Raw genomic sequence first — 19611 nt, 5'->3', positions numbered from 1 at the left:
GGCTCTGCAGCTCGGCAGCCTCACGCACGTGCCAAGCCTGGCCCACGTCTTTAATTTGGTGGTTCAGCGCTTTCTGAAAAGCTACCCACGCTTGTCAGACCTGCTCGGAAAGGCGCGCCGGCTCTGCGCACATTTCCGCAATTCCCACACGGACGCTGCCACCCTGCGCACCCTGCAACATCGGTTTCATCTGCCAGTGCACCGACTGCTGTGCGACATGCCCACACGGTGGAACTCTACGCTCCACATGTTGGCCAGGCTCTATGAGGAGCATAGAGCTATAGTGGAATACCAACTCCAACATGGGCGGCACAGTGGGAGTCAGCCTCCTCAATTCTTTACAGAAGAGTGGGCCTGGTTGGCAGACATCTGCCATGTCCTTGGAAACTTTGAGGAGTCTACCCAGATGGTGAGCGGCGATGCTGCAATCATTAGCGTCACCATTCCTCTGCTATGCCTCTTGAGAAGTTCCCTGCAAAGCACAAAGGCAGACGCTTTGCGCTCGGAAACAGAGGCAGGGGAAGACAGTATGTCGCTGGATAGTCAGAGCACCCTCCTGTCTATATCTCAGCGCGTTGAGGAGGAGGAGGAGGAGCATGAGGAGGATGAGGAGGAGGGGGAAGAGACAGCTTGGCCCACTACTGAGGGTACCCATGCTGCTTGCCTGTCATCCTTTCAGCGTGTATGGCCAGAGGAGGAGGAGGAGGAGGAGGATCCTGAAAGTGATCTTCCTAGTGAGGACAGCCATGTGTTGTGTACAGGTACCCTGGCACACATGGCTGACTTCATGTTAGGATGCCTTTCTCGTGACCCTCGTGTTACACGCATTCTGGCCACTACGGATTACTGGGTGGACACACTGCTCGACCCACGGTATAAGGAGAACCTTTCCACTCTCATACCCGAAGAGGAAAGGGGTTCGAGAGTGATGCTATACCACAGGACCCTGGCGGACAAACTGATGGTAAAATTCCCATCCGACAGCGCTAGTGGCCGAAGGTGCAGTTCCGAGGGCCAGGTAGCAGGGGAGGCGCAGAGATCAGGCAGCATGTACAGCACAGGCAGGGGAACACTCTCTAAGGCCTTTGACAGCTTTCTGGCTCCCCAGCAAGACTGTGTCACCGCTCCCCAGTCAACGCTGAGTCGGCGGGAGCACTGTAAAAGGATGGTGAGGGAGTACGTAGCCGATCGCACGACCGTCCTCCGTGACGCCTCTGCCCCCTACAACTACTGGGTGTCGAAGCTGTGGCCTGAACTCGCGCTGTATGCCCTGGAGGTGCCTGCTTGTGCTGCGGCTAGCGTCTTGTCAGAGAGGGTGTTTAGTGCGGCTGGGGGAATCATCACGGATAAGCGTACCCGCCTGTCAACCGACAGTGCCGACAGGCTTACACTCATCAAGATGAACAAAGCCTGGATTTCCCCAGACTTCTCTTCTCCACCAGCGGACAGCAGCGATACCTAAACAATACGTAGGCTGCACCCGCGGATGGAAGCATTGTTCTCTATCACTATCAAAAACGTGGACCTTTTAGCTTCATCAATCTGTGTATAATATTCATCCTCCTCCTCCTGCTCCTCCTCCTGAAACCTGACGTAATCACGCCGAACGGGCAATTTTTCTTAGGCCCACAAGGCTCAGTCATATAATTTTTGTAAACAATGTTTATACGTTTCAATGCTCATTACAGCGTTGAAACTTTCACCTGAACCAAGTTTTATTTTAACTGGGCTGCCTCCAGGCCTAGTTACAAATTAAGCCACATTAACCTAAGCGATTAATGGGTTTCACCTGCCCTCTTGGTTGGGCATGGGCAATTTTTCTGACGTACATTAGTACTGTTGGTACACCAATTTTTTAGGGCCCTCGCCTACAGTGTAATCCAATTAATTTTTTGCCCACCTGCATTAAAGCTGACGTTACATCAGTTGTGTTGGGCACTGCAATGGGATATATTTATGTACCGCCGGTGGGTTCCAGGGAGCCACCCATGCTGTGGGTCCACAGGGAGTTGTAACTGCATGTGTCTACTTCTAAAGAACCCCAGTCTGACTGGGGCATGCAGTGTGGGCCGAAGCCCACCTGCATTAAACATGACATTACCTCAGCTGTGCTGGGCAATGCAATGGGATATATTTATGTACCGCCGGTGGCTTCCTGGCACCCACCCATGCTGTCGGTCCACACGGAGTTGTAACTGCATGTGTCGACTTCTAAAGAACCCCAGTCTGACTGGGGCATGCAGTGTGGGCCGAAGCCCACCTGCATTAAACATGACATTACCTCAGCTGTGATGGGCACTGCAATGGGATACATTTATGTACAGCCGGTGGGTTCCAGGGAGCCACCCATGCTGTGGGTGAATTCCCATTCCGGAGTTGTACCTGCCTGTGACTATTTATAAAAAAACGTGGTCTGACTGGGGCATGCAAACACCTTGACAGAATGAATAGTGTGTGGCACATAGGTTCCCCATTGCTATGCCCACGTGTGCAGCTCCTGATGGTGCTGGCACAGGATTGGATTTCTCATTGCTTCTGTACAGCATTGTGGGCTATCGCCCCGCCCCTTTTAAAGAGGATCGCTGCCTAGCCGTGCCAACCCTCTGCAGTGTGTGCCTGCGGTTCCTCCTCATGGCAGACGCATTTATAAATAGACATGAGGGTGGTGTGGCAAGAGTGCAGCTGAAGGCTGCGCAGGGACACTTTGGTGTGTGCTGTGGACACTGCGTCGTGCGGGGGGGGGGGTTGGGCAGCATGTAACCCAGGAGAAGTGGCAGCGGAGTGTCATGCAAGCAATGATTGTGCTTTGTTGGAGGTAGTGTGCTGCTAAGCTAAGCTATGCATTGCTAATGAGGGCTTTTCAGGAGTAAAAGTTGTTGGGATGTTGGGAGGGGGGGGCCCACTCTTGCCGCTATTGTGGCTTAATAGTGGGACCTCGGAACTTGAGATGCAGCCCAACATGTAGCCCCTCGCCTGCCCTCTCCGTTGCTGTGTCGTTCCCATCACTTTCTTGAATTGCCCAGATTTTCACAAATGCAAACCTTAGCGAGCATCGGCGATATACAAAAATGCTTGGGTCGCCCATTGACTTCAATGGGGTTCGTTACTCGAAACAAACCCTTGAGCATCGCGATAATTTCGTCCCGAGTAACGAGCACCGAGCATTTTGGTGCTCGCTCATCTCTATTGGGCATCGGTCACGACAAACTCCTCAGGTGGGAGAGGAACCATTTTTTCCCAATCAAGGCAGGGGGCCGAGAACAGTTCCTGGGAGTCTGCCTGCTCATCAGAATGTGTCATTTTCATGGAGTGAGGAGGCTGGGAGGAAGGATGAGCAGCAGCGAGAGGATTTAGAGTTGCAGAAGTGGACGGCGTAGAAGACTGGGTGGTCGATACATTGCTAGATGCCTTGTCTGCCATCCATGACAGGACCTTCTCACACTTCTCTGTTTGTAATAATGGTCTACCACGTGGACCACAAAATTGTGATATGAAGCTGGGGGCCCAAGAAACTTGCCTCTCTCCTAATCCCCCTGCAGTGATTCACCTGCACAAGAAACTCAGCCTGTGCCCACACCCTCACTTGGACCTCTGCGTCCTCGCCCGCGTCCTCTAGGCCTACCCCTACCCCTCAGCATGGTGTTTTTCGAATACAGCAGACACAGAGCGGTGTAAAAAATTAGGCAATTATTGGCCTGCACTTGGAGGCTGACAGCGGTTCTGTTATGCACACTGTAGGCCCAAAAAAATTATACGCTGGCCTGCAGCAAGGCCTAGCTGGCTAATAGTGAGCCACTACAACCCCCAGCAGCCACGCAGAAAACTGCATACGGTGACAGGTAGCCCTAAGGAGGATTTTTTTCAGCTTTTCTTTTTGAAAGAGCCAACAGCCTAGATAGCGTGTATATGTCTTTCCCTCTATCAGCGGCTGTGGCCGTACACTGTGCGTGAAGTTGACGGGACGCACACAGCGGTGTAAAAAATTAGGCAATTATTGGCCTGCACTTGTACGATCACAGCGGTACTGTAACGCACACTGTAGGCCGAAAAAATTATACGCTTGCCTGCAGAAAGGCCAAGCTGGCTAATAGTGATCCACTACAAGTCACAGCAGCCAGAATAGTAATGCACACGATCACAGGTAGCCCTAAGCAGGAGCTTTTTGGGGGTACTTGTTGACAGGATTCTACACTAGCACTGTCCCTGCCTCACCAGTACTGCCCCTATACTCTGTATAATTGGCTGCAGACTGAGAACGCAATAGTCTGCAGAGCCCAAGATGAAAAAACAAAAATTGGTGCAAAACTGCTCCCCGCAGCCACAACAGTAATGCACACGGTCACAGATAGTCGTAAGCAGGAGCTTTTTTGGGGGTACTTGTTGACAGGATTCTACACTAGCACTGTCCCTGCCTCACCAAAACATCCCCTGTACTCTGTATAATTGGCTGCAGACTGAGAACGCAATAGTCTGCAGAGCCCAAGATAATTTAAAAAAAAATGTTGCAAAACTGCTCCCAGCAGCCACAACAGTAATGCACACGGTAAGATGTGGCCCTAAGTAGGACCGTTGGGGTTCTTGATGATGCGAACACACCAACTATAGCACCAGCAGCACCCTCCCTAATCTCTGTCAGCGTGTGTCTGAGGCGAGCAGCGGGTGGGACTGATTTAAATACTCAGCGGTCACTTGATCTCACCAGCCACTCACTGCAGGGGGGTGGGATAGGACTGGAACGTCACAGCAGGAAGTGGTAATGCCTTCCCTGCATGTCTATTGGCCAGAAAATGGCGCAAAACATGCAGTGAAGGAAATGGAATTGACTCGAGTGCCGCGTGGTGCTCCTCTCGAGTACCCTAATACTCGAGCGAGCATCAAGCTCGGACGAGTGCGCTCGCTCATCTCTAATTAAAAGTAATCTGTAACTTTTAGCTTTATAAACTAAGCTTATGGGCTGAAAGTAAGTGACCCACTGAGTCCAGTAATGTGCTATATTTACTGCCTTTGTCATTCTCCCGATATCAGCACTGTAAACTGCCGATCAATGCATTGAATAGCGTGCTAAGCAGTCCGCCCATTAAAATAATTATAATGGGGATAACTTGTTTTAAAGGGGTTGTCCCGCGGCAGCAAGTGGGTCTATACACTTCTGTATGGCCATATTAATGCACTTTGTAATGTACATTGTGCATTAATTATGAGCCATACAGAAGTTATAAAAAGTTTTTCACTTACCTGCTCCGCTGCTGGCGTCCTCGTCTCCATGGTTGCCGTCTAATTTTCGCCGTCTAAAATGGCCTAATGGCCAAATTAGACGCGCTTGCGCAGTCCAGGTCTTCTCCTGTTCTCTATGGGGCTCCGTGTAGCTCCGTGTAGCTCCGCCCCGTCACGTGCCGATTCCAGCCAATCAGGAGGCTGGAATCGGCAATGGACCGCACAGAAGAGCTGCGGTCCACGGAGGTAGAGGATCCCGGCGGCCATCTTCACCGGTAAGTATAGAAGTCACCGGAGCGCCGGGATTCAGGTAAGCGCTGTGCTGTTCTTTTTTTCAGTCCCTGCATCGGGGTTGTCTCGCGCCGAACGGGGGGGGCGGTTGAAAAAAAAAAAAACCGTTTCGGCGCGGGACAACCCATTTAACCCCTTTTAGTTATGCAAATAATCATAATTTACAAAATGTTACTACTAAAGCAAGATAATTGTGTTTCAGGGAATCCTTTGATGATAATGATGATAAAGCAGGTTTTTCTGGCTGTGCAGCACTGAAAGTGTTAAGCCTCCAGAAGGTTCTAAGGTTTATGATTACACCACTGCAGGGAAGGATGGTTCTTACAAAGCATGTATCTGGTTACAAAATAAAGCTTGTTAAACTACACCATGGGAAATCACAAGCTGAGGATCAGAGCAAGGTAAGGATGTCACCACTCATCTAACACTATGTCTAAGAGCTATGATCCTTGTGGGCAAAGTTAACGTATATATAGATATACATACATACATACATACATACATACATACACACACTGCATCACTTAAATAGATACAACTTTACAAATGGGACGGGATTTGTCATGGTGTCTGCTGTAGTAGATTTTAGGACTGGAGTATAATGAGCTGCTACTGTATAAGTTATATTTAATGAATCTTCCTAACAGGTGTGTGACAAATCATGGAGGTTGTGTCTACTACTTCAGATAGCCACATTTATGACCATCATTTTGATGCAAGGAAATATTTGGATATCTTCTATGGAGTGGATCCCATAACCCAAGAAATCGATAAAGAGTCAATATTTTTGCTGACGTTTCTCAATAATGTCTTCTCTTCAGGTTTGTAAGAATCATGCTAAGATGTTTGCAGAATATTTTGTCATAAGTTTTTTTTTAATGTCTTTTTTATTGTATTTTTTTCTAAACATAACAGAATAGACATTTAATTTTAGTGATGAGCGAGCATTGCCCTTAGCAAGTATGCTCACTCATCACTATTTACTTTGCAATGTGTAAAAGGATTATGTATATATACAGTACTGTGCAAACATTTCTGCAAACTTAGAATGCTTTAAAAATAGTGTTTAGAGTTTGTTTTTGTCAATTAAAATGCAAAGTGAATGAACAAAAGAGAAATCTAAAAGCCATCAATATTTGATGTGACCACCCTTTGTCTTCAAAACCGCATCAGTTCTTCTAAGCACACTTGCACATAATTTTTGAAGGAACTTGGCACGGAAGTTGTTCCAAATCTCTGGGAGAACTAAGCACAGATCTACTGTGGATGTAGAGCTGCTCAAATTACCCTGTGTCTTCATGTAATCCCAGAAAGACTCAATGATGATGAAATCAGGGCTCCGTTGGGGCCAATTCATTATTTCAGGAACTCATAGTTCTTTTTTATGCTAAAGATAGTTGTTAATGACATTAGCTTTTTGTTTGGGGTCATTGTCCAGCTGCTGAATAAACTTGGAATCAATCAGAAGACTTCTATTTTTGAAAAAATTCTTTCTTTGCAGCATTTTTCCCACCTGCCTAAAACTTTTCTGCAGTAGACATCACATCTTAACAGAAAAATAAAGAAACATCATTGAAATACTTGCTCTTCTTTTTCCCATGGATGCCACGTTAGTTACATTCCAGTTATAAGAGACTTGGAACAATTGTATATTTTAATTAGAGATGAGCGAACGTACTCGTCCGAGCTTGATGCTCGGGCGAATATTAGGGTGTTCGGGATGTTCGTTATTCGTAACGAACACCACACGATGTTCGGATGTTCGGGTTACTTTAACTTTCTTCCCTGAGAAATCATTTCTATATGCGCTCAATGGGGCCGGCGGCAGCAGCTCCAACCCCATTGAGAACATATAGAAGACAAATCCTTCTTCTCTGCCACAGCTGTAACAGCTGTGACAGAGAAGAACGATGTTTGCCCATTGAATTCAATGGAACCGGCAATACAGCCGACTCCACTGAATGCAATGGGCTGCCGGCGATCGCGGGATGAATTGTCGGAAAGGGGTTAAATATATAAGCCCTTTCCTGCAATTCATCCAGAAATGTGTAAAAATAAAAAAATATATATATACTCACCTGGTGCCGACAGACGGAGTTCAGCGCGGCAGGCTGCAGTTCTCCTGAACTGCTCTGAACAGCTGTGAGTAGTATTCAGCAGCCGGGGATTTAAAATCCCCGCCTGCTGAATAAGATGCCTCTGAATGGTCACAGCCTGACCAATCAGAGGCCAGCCCTCACTCACACCCATTCATGAATTCATGAATGGGTGTGAGTGAGGGCTGGCCTCTGATTGGTCAGGCTGTGACCATTCAGAGGCATCTAATTCAGCAGGCGGGGATTTTAAATCCCCGGCTGCTGAATACTAGTCACAGCTGTTCAGAGCAGTTCAGGAGAACTGCAGCCTGCCGCGCTGAACTCCGTCTGTCGGCACCAGGTGAGTATATATATATTTTTTATTTTTACACATTTCTGGATGAATTGCAGGAAAGGGCTTATATATTTAACCCCTTTCCGACAATTCATCCCGCGATCGCCGGCAGCCCATTGCATTCAGTGGAGTCGGCTGTATTGACGGCTCCATTGAATTCAATGGGCTAACATCGTTCTTCTCTGCCACAGCTGTTACAGCTGTGGCAGAGGAGAACTTGCTGTGTCGTTCCCATCATTTTCTTGAATTGCCAAGATTTTCACACATGAAAACCTTAGCGAGCATCGGCGAAATACAAAAATGTTCCGGTCGCCCATTGACTTCAATGGGGTTCGTTATTCGAAACGAACACCCGAACATCGCGGGAAGTTCGTTTCAAATAACGCGAACCCGAACATTTTGGTGTTCGCTCATCTTTAATTTTAATCACTTCTTGCACCATCAGTTATATATACAAAAGAGGTCAGCAGTAGAGATGAGCTAGCATACTCGTTAAGGGAAAATACTCGATCGAGTATCGTCCTTTTCGAGTACTTGAAAATATTCGAGTGCTGGCGGGGGAGAGTGGGGTGGAACGGGGGGGGAGATCTCTCTCTCTCCCCGCCCCCCCTGCTTACTCCCGCAACCCACCGCTCCCCTCCCCTCCACCGCCGGTACCCGACACTAGTATTATATATGACACATAGTGGACTGGCATACTGTTACAGATTTTGCATTGGCGTTTCTAGTTAGTGCAAGTTTAACTTTTCTTGAATTTCATTAAAGGGGTCATCCAACATTTTAAAAACAGCTGCAAGTGCTACAATGTGAAAAAAGAAACACTATTCACCTTTTTTCCACCTGTGATCTAGTGCTGGTCCTCCAGGTCATTTTTACAAGCAGACAGCATTTGACCACTACAGCTAATTAGTAGCTGCAGTGGTTATTGGCCGTACTATTGGCATTATAGCTCACAATGCTGAGTGGTGATGCCAGTACTATGCACATTATCTTCTTTTTGAAGGAAAAGGTGTTTGCAGGGGTCAAGTCTGATTTATCTGATTTTAGCACATGTAGTGTTTTATATGATACATGTGGAAGCACGTTAAAGCTGACTTTATCTTTGATAAATGAGCCCTTTATTATAAACTGTATATCCTGCACTTGCCCCAAATGCAGTTAAGCCCTTAAAGGGGTTGTCCCGCGGCCAAAACGAAAACATTTTCACACCCCAGTCCCCCATGTTAAGCAAACATTACAAACTACCCATGTAAATCATGTTTTTAGAGCGTTTCTACTCACCATGAAGCTGTTTCATGAAGTTATAAAAATCTTCTTCCAAGATGGCCGCCGTCATTTCCCAAGGTGCACCGCTGGTCTTCTCCCATGGTGCACTGCGGGTCTTCTCCCATGGTGCACTGTGGATGTTCTTCTCCAGTCTGAGCTCCACTGCCGATTACAGCCACCTCATTGGCTGATCGGCACCGTTACGGGGGCGGAGCTACGTGATGACGCTGAGAAGGGGGAGGAGCCAGGACACAGCTCGTGAGCCCGGAGCCTCCAGGAGATGATTTTTCTCTGTGCAAGCGCGACTGTTGCGGCGTCCAGAGAAGAAGGCTTCAGTCGTCGCCATGGAGACGGGGACGCCAGCACCGGAGGGGGTAAGTGTATAACTTCTGTATGGCCAATATTTAATGCACAATGTATATTACAAAGTGCATTAATATGGCCATACAGAAGTGCATAACTGCACTTGCTTCTGCAGGACAACCCCTTTAAGAACCAAGCATGGTTAATATGCGACTCTTTGTCCTAGGCTTTAATCCAGTCCGATAGAAAAAATATGGTACAAGATTAAAGTTTCTGCTCCTGTATACTATGCGACCCAGTTATCACTTAACCGCTAGCTGCCCTCTGTCACAGCAGTCATAGCAGATCCCGATCAGCTCTGTTAGTCACTAGTGTCACTACAAGGGGATGTTTTTCCCTGTAACTGGGGCTCCTATGGATGCCCCAGCTACAGTGGAAAAGTATGAAATAAAAAAAATGTGAATGACCTCTAAAGGTCATATATGACGTCATCGTGAACAAAAATGTTACAAAATATAGTTACAAAAAGGAATGATTAAAAAACTGAATAAAATAAAAATATATACATAAAAAAGGACCCACTGCTGATGCCGACCAAAACCATCGCCTTATGCAATCCGAAACTATACAAATTATATGTATACTGTATATGTAATCAAAAATGTAAAAAAGTTATATATCAAAACATCCAAAACAAAATGAGGAACCCACTCCCATACTTTATTTTAGCGTAAATATATTAATTTTTTTAAATAAACTATAAATTTTAAAAGAAAATTGCTAATAGAACTAAAAGAACAGGAAAAAAAATCTGTGAAAAAACATATTTAAAAAATAGCCCTATATGTCATGGGAAAAAACAATTTTGGTAGCTGAAGAAAAAAAAATAGGCCAGTAAAACCGTCGCATTGGTAAAATTCCTAAAAAGTGTCTGGTCCTTTAGGACCAAAACTCCCTGGTCCTTAAGGGGTTAAACAAGAATTACCTTCTCTATGTAGGAAATATACTGGTGCAAAACCTGCAGCCCACAATACCATATGGTGCAGCCCTCCAGTATCTAGACACAGAAATCTTTGTATAGTGCTGCTCACATGTGTATTGAATGTCATATAGGAGTGGTACACATCAGGGGCAAGCAAGTACAAGCAAGGGGTAGTCATATTAATGTTTTAATGATTAATGATTCAAAATGATAATTTTCTGCTTGGAGATCATGGTTTTATCATGTATCCAGCGTTGTATAATAGTTTGATATAATGTGAGACCATGAGAAAATGAAAAACCTCAGGAGTAAGGCTGGATTCACACGGGCCAGCGCGATATCATGCTGGGCAATGTGAATTTTTCACATTGATGCAAGACATTTAGAGATGAGCGAGCGTACTCGTCCGAGCTTGATGCTCGTTCGAGTATTAGGGTGCTCGAGATGCTCGTTACTCGAGACGAGCACCACGCGATGTTCGAGTCAATTCCATTCCCTTCCCTGAAAGTTTTGCACCATTTTCTGGCCAATAGAAACGCAGGGAAGGCTTTACAACTTCCTCCTGTGATGTTCCAGCCCTATCCCACCCCCCTGCAGTGAGTGGCTGGCGAGATCAAGTGACCCCTGAGTATGTAAAGTGGGGCCGCCCGCGGCTCGCCACAGTCACACACCGGGAGAGATCAGGGACAGTGCTGGTGCTATAGGGAAAGTGTTAGTCTAGGATCCTGTGTACAAGAACCCCAACGGTCCTTCTTAGGGCCACATCTGACTGTGTGCATTACTGTTGTGGCTTCTGGTAGCAGTTTTGCAATTTTTTTTTTTTTGTATATCGGGCGTGCAGCCCCATTACAGCTATAGTGTTCTCAGGCTGCAGTCTGTACTACATAGTATAGGGACAGTGTTGCTGAGATAGGGAGAGTGGTAGTGTAGGATCCTGTGTACAAGAACCCCAACGGTCCTTTTTAGGGCTACCTGTGACCGTGTCCATTTTACAGGTTGTCTGATGGGAGTTGTAGTCCATCACTATTGCACAGCTAGGCCTGTTTGCAGCCTTCCATATAATTTTTTTCTGGCTGCAGTTAGCGTTATAATACCGCTGTCAGCCTCCAACTGTACGCCAATAATTCCAAAAATGTTTACACCACCCTGTGTCTGCCGTCAACTTCACGCACAGCGTACAGCGACAGCCCCTGATAGAGGGAAAGTTATATACACGCTATATAGCCTGTATTCTTTTTTTTTTTAAATTTAAAATAAAAGCTCCTTCTTACGGCTACCTATGACTGGGTGCATTTTACAGGTTGTCTGATGGGAGTTGTAGTCCCACACTATTGCACTTGGGCCTTCCTGACTATTTTTTTCTGCCTGGAGTTTGCCTTACTATACTGCTCTCAGCGACAAAGTCTACGCACATAATTCCAAGATTATTTACACCGGGCTGTGTCTGCAGTGAATTAGAGATGCACAGCATACGGCCACAGCGACTGACAGAGGGAAAGTGATATACACATTATATAGCCTGTATTCTTTGACCAAAAAAAAACAAAAAGCTCCTCAGTTGGGCTACCTTTGACTGTTTAAATTTCACTGGTTGTCTGGTGGGAGTTTTAGTGCATCACTATTGCACTTAGGCCTGTTTGCGGCCTTCCTGACTATTTTTTTTGCCTGGAGTTCGCCTTACTAGACTGCTCTCAGCGAGAGTCTACGCACATAATTCCAAGATTATTTTCACCGGCCTGTGTCTGCAGTGAATTAGAGACGCACAGCATACGGCCAACACAGATACTTATAGAGGGAAAGTGATATACACAGTATATAGCCTGTCTTCTTTTTCAAAAAAAACCCCAAAAGCTCCTTCGTTGGGCTACCTCTGACCGTCTGCATTTTACTGGGTGCCTGGTGGGAATTTTGGTGCATCACTATTGGATTGCTAGGCCTGTTTGCGGCCTTCCTTCCATTTTTTTCTGCCTGGAGTTAGCGTTAGGATTCCGCTCTCTGCGTGAAAGTGTACGCATATAATTCCATAATTATTTGGTCTGTGTCTGCTCTATTCGTAATCCACCATGCTGAGAGGTAGGGGTAGGGGTCGAGGATGTGGACGTGGGTGAGGATGCAGAGTTCCAAGTGAGAGTGTGGGCACAGGCCGAGTTCCTGGTCCAGGTATATCCCAGCCGGCTGCTGCGGGATTAGGGGAGAGGCAAGTTTCTGGGGTCCCCAGCTTCATATCACAATTTATGGGTCCACGTGGTAGACCTTTATTGCAAACAGAGCAGTGTGAGCAGGTCCTGTCGTGGATGGCAGAAAATACATCCAGCAATGTATCGGGCACCCAGTCTTCTACGCAGTCCACTGCTGAAACTCTGAATCCTCTGGCTGCTGCTCCTCCTTCCTTACAGCCTATACTGCTGCTACAAAAATGGTACTGGGGTCTGCATATGCTTCTGCTACATAAATGTTACAGGGGTCTGCTGATACTGCTGCTACAGAAATGTTACAGGGGTCTGCGTATACTGCTGCTAGAGAAATGTTACTGGGGTCTGCCAATACTTCTACTACAGAAATGGTACTGGGGTCAGCCTATACTGCAGCTACATATATGTTACGGGGGCCTGTCTATACTGCTGCTACAGAAATGTTCCTGCGGTCTGTTTATACCTTTGCTACAGGAATGTTACAGCGGTCTGTCTATACTATGGGTGCACTAAGTCTTCCCATCGCGGTGTTTTACCTATGTGGCACAAATAATACAGTGACTGACTAGGCCAGAATTGCTGGCCGAGGCCAAGTTGCTTGGCGGGGCGAAACTCTCACATGGTAGGGCACTCCGATTTCTTCCTGTGTAATATCATCTTTGTGCACTTACAGCATAGGCTAGGCCAAGGAACTCAAAGACTGCCCCTTCCAGTGTTGAGCTATCTATGTTGCGACACATGGATTTCCCATTGCTATATAACTCATGGCACCTTGGGTCACAAAGGTGAAGGCTTGGAAATGAGCCTGACCCTGGGCCCGCTAACGTGCTTCCCACACAGACTATAGCGAGTCCTGTTCAGGGTGTCTTGGGCTTGAAATGCCACCTCCTCCTCCTGCTTGGGGTCAGGGGATCAGCACTGGGCATCATGCATTTTCTCCCGTGTTACCACAGTTATCTGAGACACTTGTTTTGGCCACAGGGAAGGAGCGTAACTGCATTAATGTTACAGGGGTCTGCCTATACTTCAGCTGCAGAAATGTTACAGGGGTCTGCCTATACTGCTGCTACACAAATGTTACAGGGGTCTGCCTATACTGCTGCTACACAAATGTTACAGGGGTCTGCCTATACTGTTACTACAGAAATGCTACAGGGGTCTGTCTATACTGTTACTACTGAAATGTTACTGGGGTCTCCCTAGACTTCTGCAACATAACTGTTACTGGGGTCAGCTTATACCTTTGCTACAGGAATATTACAGGGGTCTGTGCATACTATGGGTGCACTAAGTTTTCCCATTGCGGTGTTCTACCTATCTGGCCCCTAAAAAAACACTGACTGACTAGGGCATGGAGTGTGGGCCAAAGCCAACATGTATTTTCAACATGCCGATCCCATTAAAAAGCAATAGAATAGAATGCCGCGAACTTCTGCCACAGCTGTGACAACTGTGACAGCTGTGGCAGAGGATTCCTTCATCCCTGCGGTCCCCACGGGGATGAAGAAAACTCCTGCCACAGCTGTGGCAGAAGTCTGCGGCATTCTACCTATGCTTTCAATGAGGCTAGCGTTGCTGTCGTTAGCCCCATTGAAACCATTTGCGATATGCCGGTTCTATACCGGCCTCTTTCTTGCGCTGCGATGCGAGATTTTTCTCGTGCTCTTGCAGCGCAAGAAAGAAAATATCGCCAGTGGGTGGGAGCCCTAAGGGTGGCTTCACACGAGCGTGTGTGTGTACGTACATATGTGCGCACCCCTGTACGCGCAAAAACACTCATGTATAAAGGTCTGCACATTGCATTCAATGGAGCCGCAGCTGTTGCCGGTGGCTCCATTGAAGGCAATGGTCTGCCGGCACCCCTGAATTGTTTTTCAGGGAAGAGCTTTAAATATAAGCTCTTCCCTAAAAAACAAGCCAAACTAATGTTAAAAAATATATATATATATATATATATATATATATATATATATATATATTTACCTGTCCACCGCTGCCATATCCCCTATGGGGATGAAGAACACATCTGATGAAGATGTTTTCTTCATCCCCGCGGTGAATAAAGAATTCCCTGGCGCAACTGTCACAGATGACAGCTGCGATAAAGGATCCAGCTGCCGGCGCCCCTTAATTGTTTTTCAGGGAAGGGGTTAAAATATAAGCCCTGCCCTAAAAAATAAGCCGAACTGGTGTAAAAAAAAAAAAAAAAAAATCATACTCACCATTCTTCAGCTGCCGAGGCTCAGCCGCATCCTGTCTGTGCTGTCCCCGACTCTGCACTGAATGTCTTTCAGCAGTTGGGGAATTAAAATCTCCACCTGCTGAAAGAGCTACGGAATTTAATTCCCCGGCTGCTTAAAAACCTTCAGTGCAGATCTAGGGACAGCGCAGATAGGACAGCTGAAGAAAGGTGAGTGGTTTTTTTTTTCTAGTTTTTTTTACACCAATTTGGCTTGTTTTTCAGGGAAGGGATTATATTTAAAGCTCTTCCCTGAAAAACAATTAAGGGGTGACGGCAGCTGGATCCTCTAGTGCAGCTGTTATCTGTGACAGCTGCGCTAGGGAATTCTTTATTCCCCGCGGGGATGAAGAAAACATTTGCCGCATGTGGCAGATGTGTATTTCATCCCGGCGGGGGACACGGCAGCGGCGGACAGCTAAGTGTATATATGTGTATATATATATATATATATATATATATATATAATATGGGTTTTTTTATTTTTCACACTAGTTTGACTTGTTTTTCAGGGAAGAGCTTATATTTAAAGTTCTTCCCTGAAAAACAATTAAGGAGTGCCGGCAGACCATTGCCTTCAATGCAGCCACCGGCAGCAGCCACAGCACCATTGAAGGCAATGCGTGCATTCCCTATGGTGCACGCATGTCCTATTTTTGCAGGCGCACGCCTTCAAAACACAAACATGTGAACACACCATAGGGAATGCAGTGGTTGTAATAGACGCATGTTTTTGTGCCGGTGTATGCACGCACAAAATACACGCTCGTGTGAAAGTACCCTAAAGCCAGACTAATAGTTTTTGTCTGTATGCTGTAGGTTATGGTTTTGAAGGAACATATTGACCAAAATACTGCTGTGTGAAAGAAGCTCTAGCATGCAATAGTCTTAAAATGGTGGTTGGATGGACCTGTAATTAATAAATACATTAATTTGTAAACCATATCAACTTGGATGTCAGCATCGGATCAATATTACTCAAAGGGCAAGAAGTCATTCTTCGGCTACTAGAACATTTCTCTTGTTTTTGTACTCCACATCTTGGGCAAAAGTTAGATTTTAGCATTAGGTTCATGTGAACAAGTCCATCCAAACGAACAAAATTCATATTCATGCAAGTTTTATGCATCTCAAAATAGACAAAATTTGCGTGAGATGGAGCCCTACATGCAATGAAAAACTAATCTTACAAGTTTCAAAAACATACCATATCTAGGATATATGAAAATTAGTTGAGGTCTAATATATGGAAGAAATTCAACAAAAAACTAAGATTAATCCCAAATATTAGTGGATATACACCCTTCCTAAACCTAAGCTTATTGAAAATATGCTGACAAGTATCCCCATTATCACCTCCACTTGCTCTCTGGAGTTATATGAAAATAATATATTTCTTTCCCAAAATATGCTTAAAAATAAACTAGGACTCCCTCATCTTACCGACAAAGACTTTCATATTATTAACCCCTTAAGGTCATGGCCCATTTTGGGCTTAAGGACGCAACGATTTTTGGTGGATTTTCTTCTCCATTTTTCAAAAGCCATAACTTTTTTACTTTTCTGTCGACGCGGCCGTATAAGGGCTTGTTTTTTGCATGGCGAACTGCAGTTTTTATCTGTGCCTTTTTTGGGTACATTGATTATATTGTAAAACTTTTATTATTTTTTTATGATAGCAGGGAGAGAAAATGCATCAATACTGCCACAGATTTTTTTTTTTTTACAGCGTTAATCATGCAGCATAAATTACACAATCCATTTTTTCTGCGGGTCGGTACGGTAACAACGATACCAAAATTCTTACATTTTTGGGTTTTTTTTCCACTTTTCTGCAATAAAAACCCTTTTTTGGAAATCTTTTTTTTTTTCTAAATCGCTGCATTAAAAGTTCTGTAACTTTTTTATTTTTCTATGTACGGAGCTCTATGAGGGCTTCTTTTTTGCACAACGAGCTGTAGCTTTTATTGGTATCACTTTAGGGTACATACGTTTTTTTTGATCACTTTTATTGCGCTTTTAGGGAGGCAAAATGCTAAAAATTAGCATTTTGCCTCAGTTTTTAAGTGTTTTTTTTTAACGCTTCTTTCCCTACACAGTCAAAAGCATGTGCACCTTATTGTACGTGTCGTTATGGATGCAACAATACCAAATATGTGGCGTTTTAATAGTTTTTTACCTTTTTTTATGCTAATATGAAAAAAGCATAAAAAAGGTTTTTTTTACTTTTTTTTTTTACAGCTTTCTTTTTTATTCATTTTTCTTTTCTTTTTTTTTTACACAATTTGTGTCCCTCTGGGGCACCTACAGTATAGCACTGATGATCGCTGTAATAAGGCATGGTAGGGCTACTGCCCTGCCATGCCTTATTTCTTTATACAGAGATCACAGGCTATGGCAATACAGGACGCCAGTGTCTGGCATCCTGTTGTCATAGCAACCAGCCGGGCTCTCTGCGATTATATCGCGAGAGCCCGGTGACGTCACAGAGGGAGTGCGCTCCCTCTGTGAACCCTTTCCCATGCCGCGATCTACATAGATCACGGCAGGGAAGTGGGTAACAGCGGGGGGCGCTTCTCTGATGTACACCCACTGTTGCAGCGGGAGGCCGGCTATGACTGACAGCTGGCTCCCGCTGCGGGATAGGGCGAAATCATAAGTGATCTTGCGCTATCCCCACGACGTAAGTTTATGCCCTGTTGCAGGAAGTACCCTGCTGTCAGGACGTAAACTTCAGCCCTGGAGCGGGAAGGGGTTAAGGACTCAATCTCCCTGTACCAAGCAGATATACTTAATACTAACCATGACTTACTTTTTCATAAATTAATGTGGAAGGATTATCACACTAAGAGGAAGATATCTAGAATTTACCAAACCCTTCTGTGCAACAAAGAAACACCCTCCTATATAGCTAGTTGGGAGAGAGATTTAGATATATCATTCTCTCCAGAAGAAGTGAAACAAATCCTACAAAACTCACACTCAAGCTTAATATCCACGCGCTTTCAGGAACTAAACTGCAAGATCATCTCAAGATGGTACAAACCTCCGAACTTCTTAACAAAATAAATCAAAACTACTCTTCACTCTGTTGGCGATGCCTCTAAACAATAGGCACTTATTTACATATATGGTTCTCCTGCCCATTACTGCAACCCTTTTGGTATGACTTGCAAACTAGGAACTAGGATTCTATTTTAGTAACCAAAATTACTAATATTAAATTTGAATCCAGCTATTGGCAACATGGGAAAGACAAACTTGCTTCCATTCCTCATAAACGCCACCAAAGTATTAATTCACAGACATTGGAAAGATACAGATTCCCCCATCATTCAAGAGTGGTACAATGAGCTAAATACCATGAGCAGCTATGAAAAAACTAGATGCCTCTGAGATGAAAATCTGGATTGGAGACTTGGAGTAAATGGCAGTGCTACAAAAACAGACAGAATCTCTTACCTAATAGCAACGCATAAGCTTCCTAATGACAAACCACTCTCTCGATTGTAAGGAAAAGGGGGAGGAAGGAGGGGGAAAAAAGAGGGAATTTTTGCTACCTGACTACATTCAGCATAGATATACTTTCTATTACAATTTAAATATTGTATGCCATTTGGATAATTAAACAGAATTGTCCACTTTTAATTAGCTATTCTAATAATGCTCTGCATGTTCGCAGAGAAATTGTTTCTTGTTTTTCTTTCCCACATGCTTTCCGGGTTTCAATCCGGATAAGTGACATTCCCTTTTTTTTTTTCTGTACCCACCCCAAAATTTATAAATAAAGAATTTATACAAAAAAAAAGAAAATTAGTTGAGGTCCATTTACACAGGACGAATGTCGGGCAAATGATGCCCGACAGTCGTCCCTGTGTTTCCTCGCTCCCATGCTCCTACATGTTTGCTTGACATTTGTTCCGTGTAAATGGACCTTTAACCCCTTAAGGACATGGCCTATTTTGGGCGTAAGTAGGCAACCATTTTTGGCGGATTTTCATCTCCATTTTTCAAAAACCATAACTTTTTTATTTTTCAATGTATGGAGCTCTGTTAGGCTTATTTTTGTGAGACGAGTTGTAGTTTTTATTAGAAGCATTTTGGGCTACATATGGCTTTTTTGATCATTTTTATTGCAAATTTTAGGAGGCAAACTGCTAAAAATTAGCATTTTGCCTCAGTTTTATAGCGTTATTTTTATTGCTTTTTTCCGTGCAAAATAAAAAGCATGTGCAACTTAATGTACACATTGTTACGGACACGACGATACCAAATATGTGGGATTTTAATTTTTTTATGCTAATATGTGAAAAGGCACTTTTTTTTTTTTTACATTTTTCTTTTTGTACATTTTTATTGTCCTTTTTTTACACTATTTGTGTCCCTCTAAGGGACGTACAGTACAGCACTGATGATCACTGTAATAAGGCATTGCAGGACTACTGTCCTGCAATGCCTTATCGCTTATTACAGCGATCACAGGCACTGGCAATACAGGACGCCGGTATCTGGCAACCAGCCAGGCTTTCTGCGATTATATCGCGAAAGCCTGGCAACTTCACGGAGGGAGCGCGGGGAAGGACATAGTGTATAATAGTATATGAAGAGTCATGTGGTTGGACATGTCTCACTGATCTTTCTGCTTCCACATATCATCTACTGGGTGCCGGACCTCCACAAATTTACTATTGGTG

The 19611-nt window shown here is 44.8% G+C and overlaps 1 protein-coding gene across 1 annotated transcript in view; it reads left to right on the top strand.

Annotated features, from left to right (window-relative positions):
• The first annotated feature begins 5709 nt into the window (after positions 1–5709).
• Positions 5710–19611, top strand: part of LOC136631329 (nicotinamide N-methyltransferase-like) — a 38541-nt gene continuing 24639 nt past the window's right edge. The window contains exons 1-2 of the mRNA XM_066605587.1: positions 5710–5906; positions 6153–6326. Coding sequence (XP_066461684.1) covers positions 6167–6326 — 160 coding nt within the window. The 5' untranslated portion in view covers positions 5710–5906; positions 6153–6166. The remainder of the gene's footprint in view (positions 5907–6152; positions 6327–19611) is intronic.

This window comes from Eleutherodactylus coqui, chromosome 6, assembly GCF_035609145.1.
Source record: "Eleutherodactylus coqui strain aEleCoq1 chromosome 6, aEleCoq1.hap1, whole genome shotgun sequence".
Taxonomy (NCBI): domain Eukaryota; kingdom Metazoa; phylum Chordata; class Amphibia; order Anura; family Eleutherodactylidae; genus Eleutherodactylus; species Eleutherodactylus coqui.
The sequence above is the reverse complement of the archived record's forward strand: the minus strand, read 5'-3'. Positions and strand labels throughout refer to the sequence as shown.